This window comes from Suncus etruscus, chromosome 2, assembly GCF_024139225.1.
Source record: "Suncus etruscus isolate mSunEtr1 chromosome 2, mSunEtr1.pri.cur, whole genome shotgun sequence".
NCBI lineage: Eukaryota > Metazoa > Chordata > Mammalia > Eulipotyphla > Soricidae > Suncus > Suncus etruscus.
Window position 1 is genome coordinate 66,340,286 of NC_064849.1, and position 15,670 is coordinate 66,355,955.

The window sequence follows — 15,670 nt, forward strand, 5'->3', positions numbered from 1 at the left end:
TGGGCTCAATGATGACACTTCAAGCTGAGACTGCAGGGTTTCATGGGACGTGTAGTCCCTGCGCGGGACTCCGCGGAACCCACGGAGCATCATGGGAAATTAAAGTTCGGCGGAGAACCAGGCGCCGATTGGCGGATCCCCCGGAGCCCCACGTGACGTCACTAACTTGCCGCCCGCGAATTGGCTGAAAGAGTCATTCCTCCCCTCCTCCGCCTCTAGCTCCAGAGCCGTGGAAGACGCTCTGGTTGTCAGGGCAACTCGTCCCGCCTCCCGGGGGGCGGGCTTATTCTTTTTTGGCGTTGTGATTGGCTGCTGGGACCAAGGAATTCCCGGCGTGGACAGCGCGAGGGAAAAGATGGCGGCCATGGCGGTCGGAGCTGCTGGTGGTAGCCGCGTGTCCAGCGGGAGGGACTTGAATTGCGTCCCCGAAATAGCTGACACATTGGGGGCTGTGGCCAAGCAGGGGTGAGGACCCGTAGCTCTGGGAGCGGAAAAGCGGGGTCCAAACTTTGGGACAGAGACGGGCAGACGAGTCATCCTGGAGAGGCAGAGGGGAGAGAGAGGAGAGGAGTGTGTGAAGACGAGGGCAGGAGAATCTAGACTTGAGGTGTGGGCAGGAGCCTCAGGCCTTGGAGCATTCTAGGAAAAACTTGCTGGGGCGTGTCGTCTCTGAATCCGAAAGTTGGAGGGAGTTGTCAGGAAAACTAAAAGAAAAAAAAAGGGGGGGGGACGTTCAGAACTCCAGGGCCCTGGAGACCTCGCTATTGTGAGAGTGGTTGCAAGTGTTAGGGGCAGCTGAGAGTAGAACCCTAAGGCGGGAGACGTAGGCAGTGGTGGAGCACATCTGGGGAGCACAATCCTACAACACCAGGAACGGCAGAGTAGAAAGAATTCCCTACCTGGCGTGGATTTGCAGCTTTTTCTCCTTACTCATCTTGGCCATGACTTGTATTTTTGGGGAAAAGTCGAGACACAAAGTAGGCGAAGAGATTAAGTACCCCCGGGTGGACTGAACACAGCAATGCAGTCGGTGACACCTGAAAAGGTGGTGCAGAATCTGAGATGACTTCATCCTGTTTCTTTGCTATCCTATCTCTGGACTTGATGATTTTGGGTCTTTTGCGATTATAGGTTTGACTTCCTCTGCATGCCCGTCTTCCACCCGCGTTTCAAGAGGGAGTTCACTCAGGAACCTGCTAAGAATCGACCAGGCCCCCAGACTCGATCAGACCTACTGCTGTCAGGAAGGGGTAGGGACCATGAGATGTTCTCCTCAATTGTTAGGCAATAACAATGTTTGCTTTACCAGTACCCTTATTTTTGACTTGGATTTATTGGTTATTCCTCTTTGCTTTACTGTTTTTCCCCATCTACTTTGGTCTGCCCCATATTTGATATGAAAAGATTTGGGGGTATGGGGGTCTTGTATCTCTATTCTCTGCTAAGTAGAAAATTGATGAATAGATAGAGTGCAAAACCTCATCCAGTCTTTGTCTTTCATGCTCTGTTGAATCCAGACTGGAATACTCTGATTGTGGGAAAGCTTTCTCCATGGATTCGACCAGACTCAAAAGTGGAGAAGATCCGCAGGAACTCTGAGGCGGTATGACGTTTTAATCTCTCCATGGGATCTATCTGACCTGTAACTAACTATATTGGGTAAACATAGTAAATTTGAGTTGGGGGGATGGGCCTGAAAGAATAGTATAGTATATAGAGGGTTGGATACTTGCTTTGCACAAAGGTACCAACCCTGGGGGCCAGAGAGAAAGAACAGTGGTAGGGCATTTGCCTTGCATGCACCCAATTCAGGATGGATGGTGGTTCAAATCCCAGGACCATGGTCCCCTGTGCCTGCTAGGAACGATTCCTGAATGCAGAGCAGAGCCAGGAGTAACCCCTGAGCACCACCAAGTGTGACCCCAAAACAAAACAAACAAACAAAAAAAAGTGCCAGCCCAGGGTTTATCCCTAACATCCCATATTATGTCAAGCCCTGCCTTAGGCATGAGCACTGATGTTATGGCCCCTAAAACACATACACACACAGAGCCCAATTTTTTTTTTTTAAAGAATGCAACTATTTGTATAGTTTTATCTTGACCTTTATTCTTTATTTGTGTTGCAGGCTATGTTGCAGGAGCTGAATTTTGGGGCATACTTGGGTCTTCCTGCCTTCTTGCTGCCCCTAAATCAGGAAGATAATACAAACCTTGCTCGGGTATTAACCAACCACATCCATACTGGTCACCACTCCTCTATGGTATGGGCTGAAGGCCTCTTTTCCTGCTGTATAGGGTGGTAGTTAGATTGTGCCTAGTATCTTCTTGTTCTAAACCATGTAGTAAAGTTCTTTGGCAAGAGTGAAATGTTTTCATTGCCTACTCCCACCTAGAAATGTTAAGGAAAGGGGCTGGAGAGATAGTACATTGGGTAGGGCACTTGCACTGCTCTGGGTTGACCTGCTTTGATCTCCAGGATTCCATATGTCCTCTGAGCACTGATAGGAGTAATTCTTGAGTGCAAATCTAGGAGTTATCCCTGAGCAGAACTGGGTGTGGTCTCCCCCCAAAAGTGGTAAGCTTGAGGGGCCTGAGTGATAGTATAGTGTATAGGGCATTTGCCTTATCTTAGCCGACCCCTGTAATCCCATGTGTCCCTTACCCCAGTCCCCCAGTTCTGAATGCAAAGCCAGGATTATGCCCTGAGTACTGGCCCAAAAGAATAACAAAAAAAGGTAAGGGGCAATAAAGATAGGACAGCAGGTAAGATTCCCTTGTACACGGCTGATCCAGATTTGATCCCTGGCATCCGTTAATGGCTTCTTGAGCTGGTCAAGAGTAATTCCTGAGCACAGAGTAAGAAGTGATCCCTGGGGCCAGAGAGATAGCATGGAGGTAGGGTGTTTGCATTGCATGCAGAAGGACAGTGATTCAAATTCCGGCATCCCATATGGTTCCCCGAGCCTGCTGGGAGTGATTTTTGAGCTCAGAACTAGGAATAACCCTTGAGTGCTGCCGGGTTGACACCCCCCAAAAAAACACAAGTAATCCCTGAACATGTAAGATATGGCTCCCAAAAAAAGGCATTTACGAAAGAATATGGACAAGAAGCATGTACATGTTCAGGTAATCACAAATTCAAAAAGGCATGTATAGAGAGTAAGAGCTACCTCAAAAGATTTTGCTTTGTTTTACTTTTGGTTGTGTGTGTGTGTGTGTGTGTGTATGTGTATGTACCCGGTGTGTGTGTGTGTGTGTTTTACTTTTGGTAGTGTATGTGTGTGTATGTATGTACCAGGTACCCAGGGTGTGTGTGTGTGTGTGTGTGTGTGTATGTACCTGGCGCAGGCATGGGGGACCATATGGGCTGCTGGGATTCGAACCGATGACCTTCTGCATGAAAGGCAAACGCCTTACCTGCATGCTATCTCTCCGGCCCCAATTTTAAACAGTTTTAAGTATGGTACTTGTTCTTATGCAGTTCTGGATGCGGGTACCATTGGTGGCACCAGAGGATCTGAGAGATGATATAATTGAGAACGCACCAACTACAAACTCAGAGGAGTTCAGTGGAGAGGAGAAGACATGGATGTGGTATGTCTCCTGCTGTGCTGTCTTAGGGCGGAGTGTAAGGTGAGAGGACTGAGAGAGTAGGACTTCTAGGAAGGCCCCTTTTAACTATAACTATTTTTTTTTATATTTGTTTCTGGCCAGGTGGCACAACTTCCGGACCTTATGTGACTATAGCAAGAGGATTGCAGTGGGTAAGTAAGTCCACAAGAAGAGGTGTTCTTCCTATGAGCTCCTCTGAATAGTAGGCAGGGGTTTGATGCTCATGTAGCTTTGAGTAATTCCAGAGTACAGAGTTAATAATCCTTGAGCATTGCCAGGTGTGGCCCAAAAGCATAAATAAATAAATAAATAAATAAATAAATAAATAAATAAATAAAGTAAGCAGATCTTTTGCAGAAGACTAGGAAAATTTTCTTGGCTAGCAATACTTGACAGATCTTTCTTTCCTCCCTGTGTAGCTCTTGAAATTGGGGCTGATCTTCCATCTAATCATGTCATTGATCGTTGGCTTGGGGAGCCCATTAAGGCAGCCATTCTCCCCACTAGCATCTTCCTGACCAACAAGAAGGGATTTCCGGTTCTTTCCAAAATGCACCAGCGGCTGATCTTCCGACTCCTCAAGGTGGGTGATCAATGAGCTTCAAAGGTGATCCAGCTAATCTGTTTACCTTAGTTACTTGCAACACTCCTTACTGTTTCTGGAGAGCAGTTTCAACTCATTGGGGATCTTGAGACTGGAAAGGCAAAGCAAATGGTATTTCAAAAGAATTTTGCGGGGCTGGAGAGATAGCCTGGAGGTAAGGCGTTTTTGCCTTGCATGCAGAAGGATGGTGGTTCGAATTCCGGCATCCCATATGGTCCCCTGAGTGCTGCCGGTGTGACCCAAAAACCGAAAAACAAAGAAAAAGAATATTGCATTTTAATTTCATTTAAGAAATTAAAATGGGGGGGCTGTGGTGCGGAGCAGTAAGTTGTCTGCCTTGCCGGCGCTAACCTAGGATGGACTACGGTTTGATCCCCTGGCGTCCCATATGGTCCCCCAAGCCAGGAGCGATTTCTGAGCACATAGCCAGGAATAACTCCTTAGCATCACTGGGTGCGGCCCCCCAAAAAACCAAATGAATGGGGGGACATTGGGGCCAGAACAGTAGTACAGCAGGTAGGGCATTAGCTTTACATCATTCCCCAGCATCCCATATGGTCTCCTGAGCCAGCCAAGAATAATTCTTGATTAGAGTTAGGAGTAATTCTTTTTTTTTTTTTTTTTTTTTTTTGGTTTTTGGGTCATACCCGGCGGTGCTCAGGGGTTACTCCTGACTGTCTGCTCAGAAATAGCACCTGGCAGGCACGGGGGACAGTATGGGACACTGGGATTCGAACCAACCACCTTAGGTTCTGGATTGGCTGCTTGCAAGGCAAGCACCACTGTGCTATCTCTCCGGGCCCAGGAGTAATACTTGAGCATTGTGGATATTGCCCAACCCCACTCCAATAAATTGAGATCAAAGCGATAGTACAGTGGATGTGGTGCTTTCCTTGAGTGCAGTAGACTCAAGTTCAAACTCCTAATACTCCATATTGTTCCTAAGTCCTGCTAATAGTGAATGCAGAGCCAGAAGTAAGCAAGTCCTGCTTAATGCTGAGCGTGGCCCAAGGGGGGAAAAATATTAAGGACCTGGGGCCGGAGTGATAGCACAGCAGTAGGCATTTGCCTTGTACACAACCGACCTGGGACATACCTGGGTTCGATCCCCGGCATCCCATATGGTCTCCTGAACCTGCCGGGATTGATTTCTGGGCCAGATAGATAGCACAGCAGTAGTGTTTGTCTTATATGCAGCCAACCAGGATGGATGGTGGTTCGAATCCCAGCATCCCATATGGTCCCCTGAGTCTGCCAGGAGCCATTTCTGAGTGCAGAGTTAGGAGTAAGCCCTGAGCTCTGCTGGGTATAACCCCCCCCCCCCCCCCCAAAAAAAAAAGTGATTTCTGAGTGCAGAGCCAGGAGTAACCTTTGAATGCCACTGGATGTGGCCCAAAAACAAAAAGGACCTATGGCAGCTTTAGAGCCAAGATGCCTCTCATATTTTATCAAAGGGCTTTATAAAGTCATTGATGCTTTGGATTTCTATTTATTTATTTATTTATTTATTTATTTATTTATTTATTTATTTATTTATTTATTTTGGTTTTTGGGCCATACCCGATAACGCTCAGGGGTTACTCCTGGCTATGTGCTCAGAAGTTGCTCCTGGCTTGGGGGGACCATATGGGACACCGGGGGATCGAACCGCGGTACGTCCAAGGCTAGCGCAGGCAAGGCAGGCACCTTACCTTTAGCGCCACCGCCCGGCCCCTGGATTTCTCTTTAAGCCCATATTCTTCCTTGAACATCCATCTCACTTGTTTGTCTGTATTTCTTGTCTTTTGCTACTCTTTTTTTTTTTTTTTTTTTTGCAGGGGGGCAGTACCAGTGGTGCTCAGGAATTACTCCTGGCAATGTTCGGGGGACCACATGGGATGGCAGGAATTCAACTAGGGACAGTTGCATGCAAAGCAAATGCCCTACTTCAATCTGTGCTATCACTCTAGCCACATCTATTGCTTTTTTTTGGTGGGGAGGGGGTGGTCACACCCTGCAGCGCTCAGTGGTTAGTACTGACTCTTTGCTCAGAAATCGCCCCTGGCAGATTCAGGGGACCATATGGGATGCTGGGATTCGAACCATCGTCCTTCTGCATGCAAGGCAAATGCCCTATCTCCATGCTATCACTCCAGCCCCCTAATGCTACTCTTTTTTTTTTGGCCACACCCGGCAATGCTCAGGGGTTACTCCTGACTGTCTGCTCAGAAATAGCTCCTGGCAGGCACAGGGGACCATATGGGACACCGGGATTCGAACCAACCACCTTTGGTCCTGGATCGGCTGCTTGCAAGGCAAACACCGCTGTGCTATCTCTCCAGGCCCCCTAATGCTACTCTTAAACACACACTTCTCTCTTTCTATTCCCTCACATCTTTCTGTTTTTGTTTTTGGGCCACACCCAGCGTTGCTCAGGGGTTACTCCTGGCTGTCTGCTCAGAAATAGCTCCTGGCAAACACGGGGGACCATATGGAACACCGGGATTCGAACCAACCACCTTTGGTCCTGTATTGGCTGCTTGCAAGGCAAGTGCCGATGTGCTATCCCTCCGGGCCCCCCTCACATCTTTCTAAGAAGTTTCACTAAAAACTATACAGCATGGGGCCAGAGAGATAGTACAGCAGTAGGGCATTTGCTTTAAACACGGCCAACTCAGGTTGTATGGTGGTTTGATTCCCGGCATCCCATATGATCCCCTGAGCTGCCAGGGGTGATTTTTGAGCAAAGAGCCAGGAGTAACCCCTAATTGCTGCCAGGTGTGACCCCAAAACAAAAACAAACAAAAAAACTACACAATAGAGGCTGGAGCAATAGTGCATCTGGTAGGGCATTTGCCTTACACGCACCCGATTCAGTTGAGTGGAGGTTCAATCCCTGGTATCCCATATGGTTCCCTAGTATCACCAGGAGTAATTCCTGAGTGCAGAACCAGGAATAACCCCTGAGCAACACTGGGTGTGGCACCCCCCCAAAAAATAACTATATATACACAATTTATTGAAGCCTTATCTTCCTTTTGTTAATGTTAAGGCTAAATGATCAGACTGATTTTATGCTAGAATGTTTTCTCAAAGACCATTAGTATCCTTGTTCAAGGACTATATGGTTTGATTTTTTTATGTTTTTGTTTTTCGGGCCACACTGTTTGATGCTCAGGGGTTACTCCTGGCTAAGCGCTCAGAAATCGCCCCTGGCGTGGGGGGACCATATAGGCCACCGGGGGATCGAACTGCGGTCCTTCCTTGGCTAGCGCTTGCAAGGCAGACACCTTACCTCTAGCGCCACCTCACCGGCCCCATGGTTTGATTTTTTACAGTTGGAGGTGCAGTTCATCATTACAGGCACCAACCACCACTCAGAGAAAGAGTTCTGCTCCTACCTCCAGTACTTGGAATACTTGAGCCAAAACCGCCCTCCTCCCAATGCCTATGAACTCTTTGCTAAGGGCTATGAAGACTATCTGCAGTCCCCTCTCCAGGTAGGTCTGAAGTGCACTGAGGAAGGAAGTTGGGAGCCCTGGAAATGTTTCTTGAGAATTGTACCCTAAACTCTCAACTAGAATTCAAGAGGTAATGGGACGATTCCCTTATCAGAAACTGGCTTACTTTATATTTGGGGAGGTAAGGCACAAACTTCAGTGCTAGGGGCAACTCTGTGGCGAGGACACCACGTGGTGTGGTTCCTGCATGCAAAGCATGTGTTCTGGCTTTTTGTGTGCTCCCCTTGGCCCAGTACTTTTGACATTTTTCTCTCATTCATCAGCCATTGATGGACAATCTGGAATCTCAGACATATGAGGTGTTTGAAAAGGACCCTATCAAATACTCTCAATACCAGCAGGTACAGTGTGGATCACATATTGATTCAGCCATCGGGTGGGATGACTTGGGTCAGGTGGAGGTTTTACCAGGTATTTTCTCCACTAATTCTTCGCAGGCTATCTATAAGTGTCTGTTAGACCGAGTACCCGATGAAGAGAAAGACACCAATATCCAGTGAGTTCTGTGTCTGCAGCCCTAGACTTAGCACACCACCTTCTGTAAATTCCTTGTCAGTGTGATTCGTCACTCTTCTGTCGTAGGGTGCTCATGGTGCTGGGGGCAGGTCGGGGTCCACTGGTAAATGCTTCCCTGCGGGCAGCCAAGCAGGCTGACCGACGGATAAAGCTCTACGCTGTGGAGAAGAACCCAAATGCTGTGGTGACGTGAGTAGCAGCCTCCTCATTGGGAAGTTTGCCTTCAGAGCCTGTTCTCCTGAGTGTGTGTCTTCACTAGTCTTTTCTCTTCGTTAGACTTGAAAACTGGCAGTTTGAAGAATGGGGAAGCCAAGTGACTGTCGTGTCATCAGACATGCGAGAATGGGTGGCTCCGGAGAAAGCAGACATTATTGTCAGTGAGCTTCTGGGCTCCTTCGCTGACAACGAACTGTCACCTGAGTGCCTGGATGGAGCCCAGCACTTCCTTAAAGGTGCCTCTAGTTGGGGATGTATTGAGTAAGGGAAAAGGATTATCAACTGGGGGACAGAGCCTTTGGAGGAGCTTGTGGACTTTGGGGAAAGTAGATTGGAAGGTGAATCAATGACCCTGGTGAATGAAATCATCTCTCTGTGGTGTTTACATCTGTAGACTGAGGGATGAATTAGAACAGAGCCTCGTAACCTGGCATCTGCACACTCCAACAATACACAGACTTGGGATATAGCTCTCATCAAAATCTTAAAGGTGGGCTGGGAAGGTGGCGCTAGAGGTAAGGTGTCTGCCTTGCAAGCGCTAGCCAAGGAAGGACCGCGGTTCGATCCCCCAGCGTCCCATATGGTCCCCCCAAGCCAGGGGCAATTTCTGAGCGCATAGCCAGGAGTAACCCCTGAGCGTCAAACGGGTGTGGCCCAAAAACCAAAAAAAAAAAAAAAAAAAAGGGGCCGGGCGGTGGCGCTGGAGGTAAGGTGCCTGCCTTACCTGCGCTAGCCTAGGAGACGGACCGCGGTTCGATCCCCCGGCGTCCCATATGGTCCCCCAAGCCAGGAGCGACTTCTGAGCGCATAGCCAGGAGTAACCCCTGAGCGTCACCGGGTGTGGCCCAAAAACCAAAAAAAAAAAAAAAAAATCTTAAAGGTGATGGAGTGGGGGCGGAGAGATAGCATGGAGGTAAGGCGTTTACCTTTCATGCAGAAGGTCATCGGTTTGAATCCTGGTGTCCCATATGGTCCCCGTGCTTGCCAGGAGCGATTTCTGAGCACAGAGCTAGGAAAAACCCCTGAGCACTGCTGGGTGTGACCCAAAAACCACAAAAAAAAAAAAAAAAAAAAAAAAGGTGATGGAGTGATAGTACACTGGGTAGGGACTTTGCCTGTAAACAGCCAAACCAGGGTTTGATCCCCAGCATCTCATTTGGTCTCTAAAGCACAACCAAAAGTAAACTCAGGCAAGAGTAAACCCTGAGCACCACAAAGTGTCACCCAAAAACAAATACCAAAAAAATCTTTGTGACTGCATAAGAGTTAAGGATTGCTAGGGCTAGGGATGTAGCTCAGTCGTAGTACAGAAGCCTCCCACATGTGAAGGTGGACATAAGCATATCTGTACACACGTTAAAAAAAACACTACAATAGAGGTTGCAGGATAGTGCAGGGATTAATGCACTTGCCTCGTAGGTGCCAACCCCAGTTTGACCCCTGACACTTCATTAGTCCTCCACATACTGTTTGTGAGCCCTACCAGGAATGATCCCTGAGCACAGATCCAAGACTTCCTTGAACACAGCTGGGTGTGATTCCCCAAACCTAAATAAACACTAGGATATCTTAGTTTCCTTCTAGTGTTAATTCTGTCTGTCTTGAGGGACCATACCCAGTAGTACTTGGGGATTATTCCTGCTCTGACCTCAGGAATCATTCCTAGCCGAGCTTAGAGGACCATATGGGGTGTTGGCAGTTGAACCTGGGTCTACTGTTTGCAAGGTAAGCACCTTACTCCAGCCCACTTTCCTTCTAGTTTTAATCTTGGTTGACTATAAAGTAACAGAAGTGCAATCTTCCATAACAAGACTTAGATGCAGGTGGCCTGAATGTCTGGATGAGGAAGTTAGAGCCTTCAGTTAATAAAAGACAGTACTCCATTCCTTTTTTTTTTTTTTTTTTGGGTCACACCTGGCAGTGCTCAGGGGTTAATCCTGGCTCTATGCTCAGAAATAGCTCCTGGCAGGTTTGGGAGACCATATGGGATGTGGGGATTCGAACCTCTGTCCTGCATGCAAGGCAAATGCCTTACCTCCCTGCTATCTCTCCAGCCCCCATTCCTTTTTTTTTTTCTTAATGTGTTGATTTGTACAAATTTATTTAAATTTTACATCAGTCTTATAAGGATACATCTATTAAGCACTCCATTCCTTGGGAACTAATGTGCCCTGTTTGTTCTGATTTGTAGATGATGGAGTGAGCATCCCTGGGGAATACACCTCCTTTCTAGCTCCCATCTCTTCCTCCAAGCTATACAATGAGGTCCGAGCCTGTCGAGAAAAAGACCGTGACCCCGAGGTAAGGAGCTCCTCTCTTCTGGAGAACTTTTAGTCTTGTCTTACTGTTTTAACTGTCTTCCACAGAAAAAAGATGGAGATGGAAGAGTTGGGGGTGTGGGAGAGCAGTTGAAGTGAAAAGAAACCTTTCCTATTCCTGATGATTGAACTCCTTTTCCTGAGAAAGAAGGTGTTTTGCCCCCTTCATCAGCTCTTGCTCTTCGTCTCTTGTGACAGGCCCAGTTTGAGATGCCTTATGTGGTTCGGCTGCATAATTTCCACCAGCTCTCTGCGCCCCAGCCCTGTTTCACCTTTAGCCATCCTAACAGAGGTGGGTCTCTGTGTGGGGTGTGAGCTCAATTTTCCCTTGTTCTTCCTTGGCTAGGCTTTCTTTCAGTTCTTGTTCACACAGTGCTTTTGGATCCTGTCCCCCACACATCCTTCCCCAATAGATCCTGGGATAGATAACAACCGCTACTGCACTTTGGAGTTTCCTGTGGAGGTGAACACAGTTCTACATGGTTTTGCTGGCTACTTTGAAACTGTGCTATATCAGGACATCACTCTGAGTAAGTGGCTGGGGTCATGTAGAGCTCAGGGGGTCCAGGAGTCAGAGCAGAGTTCTTTGATTACTTGTTTCTGTTTTCTTTTTTTTTTTTTTTTTTTTTGTGGTTTTTGGGTCACACCCGGCAGTGCTCAGGGGTTACTCCTGGCTCCATGCTCAGAAATTGCTCCTGGCAGGCACAGGGGACCATATGGGACGCTGGGATTCGAACCGATGACCTCTTGCATGAAAGGCAAACGCTTTACCTCCATGCTATCTCTCCAGCCCCACTTGTTTCTGTTTTCAAGAAAGAGTCTCTGGGTCCAAAATAGCACAACGGATAGGGCGTTTGTCTTGCATGTGTCTGGCCTAGGTTCCATCCCTAGCATCTCATATGATTTCTTGAGCCTGTCAGAAGTAACCCCTGAGCGCCATTGGATGTGGCCCCCAAACCAAAAACATTAAAAAGAAAGACACTTTCCGTAACCTAGGAAAAATAGGGTGTCCTCAACATTTTTTTTCCTTTTTCTACCCAGGCATCCGTCCAGAAACTCACTCTCCTGGGATGTTCTCATGGTTTCCTATCCTGTTCCCCATTAAGGTATGAGTCACCTTAAAGACTTGGTAGGTTGAAGGAATAATTTTGGCTGTTAGTGTTATGTTCCTTCCCTTATCCTAGGGTGATACTTGCCATGCCCAATGTTCTGCTGCACTTGAGGAAATGTGGATAGATCTTTATTGTGGATCTTGGGAAAGCTGCAGTAGCCTTCCACTTGACTTCATCTGCTTTGCTTATTCTTCTGTCTAGTTTCTAACCTGAAGCAAGAATCAGCTTTCAAAAACTCAAATCTGTTCTTTGCTCTCTTCTGCTTAAAATCCTTCAATGCTGGGTTTGGAGATACGGCTCAATGGACTTGAACTTGTGCTTTGCACATAGGAGTCCTGGATTTGATCCAAGGGCTGTATGGTCCCCAGAGCACCTCCTAGAATAGCTCTTTTACCTCCTAGAATAGCTCTTAAGTCCTCCTGGATAGGGCTCCAAAACCAAAAACTACGCAAACCAAAACCACCTTATCACTACTCTGAGGATAGAATTTAGAATACTAGCTATTCCAGAGGAATAGCACAGGGGTAGGGCGTTTGCCTTGCAAAGCGGCCCACCCAGGACTGACAGTGGTTCGAATCCCGTTGTCCCATATGATGTCCTCCTGTCCTCCTCCGCCTCTGCCAGGAGCGATTTCTCAGCATAGAGCCAGGAGTAACCCCTGAACCCCTGAGGACCTCCGGGTGTGGCCCCCCAAAAAAAACAAAACAAAACAAAAGAATACTAACTACTGTGCTGGAGAGATAGTACAGGAGATAAGGCCACTTTACTTACATGTGCCAACTCTGGTTAAATCCCTGGCACCTGTTTATAGTCCCCTGAGCACTGCCAGGAATGAACCCTGAGTACCTGAGACCATTGGGTATAGCCCAACTAAAAAAATCTACCGTATTTTCCGGCGCTTAAGACGACTTTTGAAACAAAAAAAAATCAACCGAAAATTGGGGGTCGTCTTATACGCCGAGTATATCCCGAAAAATGTTTCAATATGCCGCTAAACGAAAATTGTCAGAATAGTGCCACAAAACGAATTTTCCAACTCGATCCTGCACCAATCACTGCAAGGCTGCTTGACCGCCTCTCTAACTCAGCCAATCCAAGCAGGCTTTTGATGCATGCAAATTAGACAATGTTCTGGACCCAAATCTACACTGTCAAAAGCCTGCTCAGATTGGCCAGAGTCAGAGAGGAAGTCTATTACAGTATAACCTTTGAACCTTTGCTTGTTGTGATTGGCTCACTGTGGTACATACAGTTGCAGCACAGGAACGTTCTGTCTGATACACCGAATATAGGCCTAAACCTATGTTTTAACTGCAAAATTAAGGGGTCGTCTTATACGCCAAATACGGTAGTCTATTACTTACACAGCTTGTCTTTTTAGCTTGTCTTTTTCACCTACCGTTCTGTTCATTTATATTGCTAAGACTTATGAGCCCTCTTGATAACTCTAATCTCCCAACTTTGGTGCTGAACATCAAGCATAAAGCATAGTTCTGAGGTCAGCTAGGTGTGGCTGTCCCAAAAAATAAAAATAGAAGTCCCAAGTTATCTCCTTTTTTAATTTCCTGAAAAGTTCTTTGCTCTTCTCTTTTTTTTTTCTTGAAGTTTTATTACATAAATATTTATTAAATTCTTTCATTCACATTTTTTTTTTCTTTGCTCTTCTCTTTACCTAGTTAACTACATTATCTTCAGGTCTTAAACTGTTGTCCACACTGAAATTGAGTCCCTGTTCTCTCCAGTAGAACAGAGATTGAGGGGAAGAGTGGGAATATTGGGCCAGGAAGAAGAGCAGGTTTGCTCCCTTGCTTGAAAAAGATGTTCCTATCAGAGACCTTGCTTCTTGGGCCTTAAACATTCACCAACTGGCCCTGCACTTCTCTCCCTTTAAGTGTGTCGCCATGAAATCTAGCCTAAGGGTGCTTTTAGTTTTGGTTTCACTTTTGGATCACACTAATGGGGAACCATAAGGTGCTGGGATTAAATTGAACCTGGGCCTCCTGCATGCAAGTCATGTAATTCAGCCCTTTAAGCGCACTCTAGCCTTCAGGGTGCTTATAAACAGGATTATTTTGCTGAATGTAATTCATTAGCCCCACCCTGAACCTCCTTATCTTTCTTCTGTAGCAGCCAATTACAGTTCGGGAAGGTCAGACCATCTGTGTACGTTTCTGGAGATGCAGCAATTCCAAGAAGGTGTGGTATGAGTGGGCTGTGACAGCACCAGTCTGCTCTGCTATTCATAACCCCACAGGCCGCTCATACACTATTGGCCTCTAGCTCTACAAGTGTCTGGGCAGCATCTTTAGGTTCTGCTCCAGTTAACACAGATGTAGAACATCTGTGGGCTGCGGTTCCCCTTGCAAATCAGAGAGTTTTCCTGCCTTACATCAAGGTGGGCAAAAGAGAAGAATTACTTTCAGGGTCAAGTCACCAATCTGAAGACATCGGTTCAGGCCTAGGCATGAGGATTTAGTGCTTCATCTGAAGCTACTCGATAGATACTCAGCACTCCCTGGAATAGCTCTGAAAGCACGTGGATTGAATAAATGTTATCCCTTTTCCTGCCTGTTTCCGTTCGTTTTGATGGTTGTATGCAGGAAGAATTACAAATAAAGTGAGATTATGGCCTTTCCTGCTCTTACCCTGTTGCCTCCTGCCTCTGCTTTCTCACACTATTTGTTTTTCTTTTTTTGTTTTGTTTTTGGGTCACACCCGGTAGTGCTCAGGGTTACTCTTGGCTCTGTGCTCAGAAATCACCCCTGGCAGGCTGTTGTGTGTGTGTGGGGGGGGGACGGGACGGGACGGGGACGACCATATGGGGTGCCGGGATTCAAACCAACGTGGGGTTGGCTGGGTGGAAGGCAAAATGCCGTGGCTGTGCTCTCTCCGGCTCCATCCACACTGTATTTAAATGTAACTGTGATAGTCAAAACCCACAGTGCCCTACATTCATTCTTTGTTTAGGGAGTTTAGTGGTGTATCTGGAACTCTTAGGTGTTGGCAGGTTAGGGAAGTCTTGTCTATGTAGATCTGTGATTAGATTTATCTGCGGAGGAGAAATCAAGTTTGCAATCGTGGGGAAATGTGGGCTAGTAGGCGAAGCCAACTTATTTTCCTCTGGCCAGCTTTGTTCGCTGTTGGAAAAAAAACTTGGAAACCATGCAGGCGTCTCTTAACAGAAAGCCACCTATTTGTGTTTTTTCTTATTTTTTGGGGGGTGGGTGGGTGGGTTTTATACCCATTGGTGTTCAGTACTTACTCCTGGCTCTATTTAGGAGACCATAATCCTGCCCAGGATCAGGGGATCAAACACAAACAAGTATTAACTGTCCAGCTGGTAACTCGTTTAATAGAATCACAGGACTAGATTTTGAAGTTTGTTTGTTTTGGTTTTGGGGTCACACCCAGTGGCATTCGGGTTACTCCTGGCTGTAAGATCAGAAATTGCTCCTGGCAGGCTCAGGGGACCATATGGGATGCCGGGATTCGGATTCGAACCAGGGTCCGTCCCTTTTTGTGACAGCCGTACTGTTGTGTGCTATCGCACCGGCCTTAGATTTTGAAGTCTTAATATATCATATATTTAGTGCAATTCCATTTTAATGGAGGAACTTGAAATTGGAACATCAACAAAAGTAGTAAGCAGCCAAGGATTGGTTGCAGCACAGGTCTCGAAAGCTCTGCATATAGCCTCTAACCAGCTATATCTTGGGCAGTTGTAGAAGACTGCTGAAGACTCTGGGGCTTCTGGAAGTCCTTGGACTGTTGCCATGGACAACCGGTTCTT

General features: G+C 46.9%; 1 protein-coding gene across 1 annotated transcript; it reads left to right on the forward strand.

Annotated features, from left to right (window-relative positions):
- The first annotated feature begins 341 nt into the window (after positions 1–341).
- On the forward strand, positions 342–14,524 carry PRMT5 (protein arginine methyltransferase 5). The gene is made up of 17 exons (XM_049768608.1): positions 342–465; positions 1,132–1,250; positions 1,518–1,603; positions 2,129–2,263; positions 3,484–3,596; positions 3,717–3,766; positions 4,034–4,197; positions 7,536–7,697; positions 7,982–8,059; positions 8,156–8,214; positions 8,301–8,423; positions 8,511–8,686; positions 10,642–10,751; positions 10,967–11,060; positions 11,182–11,298; positions 11,810–11,874; positions 14,008–14,524. The coding sequence occupies exons 1-17, from the start codon at positions 356–358 to the stop codon at positions 14,158–14,160; spliced, it is 1,914 nt and encodes a 637-aa protein (XP_049624565.1). The 5' UTR covers positions 342–355; the 3' UTR covers positions 14,161–14,524.
- The last annotated feature ends 1,146 nt before the right edge of the window (positions 14,525–15,670 follow it).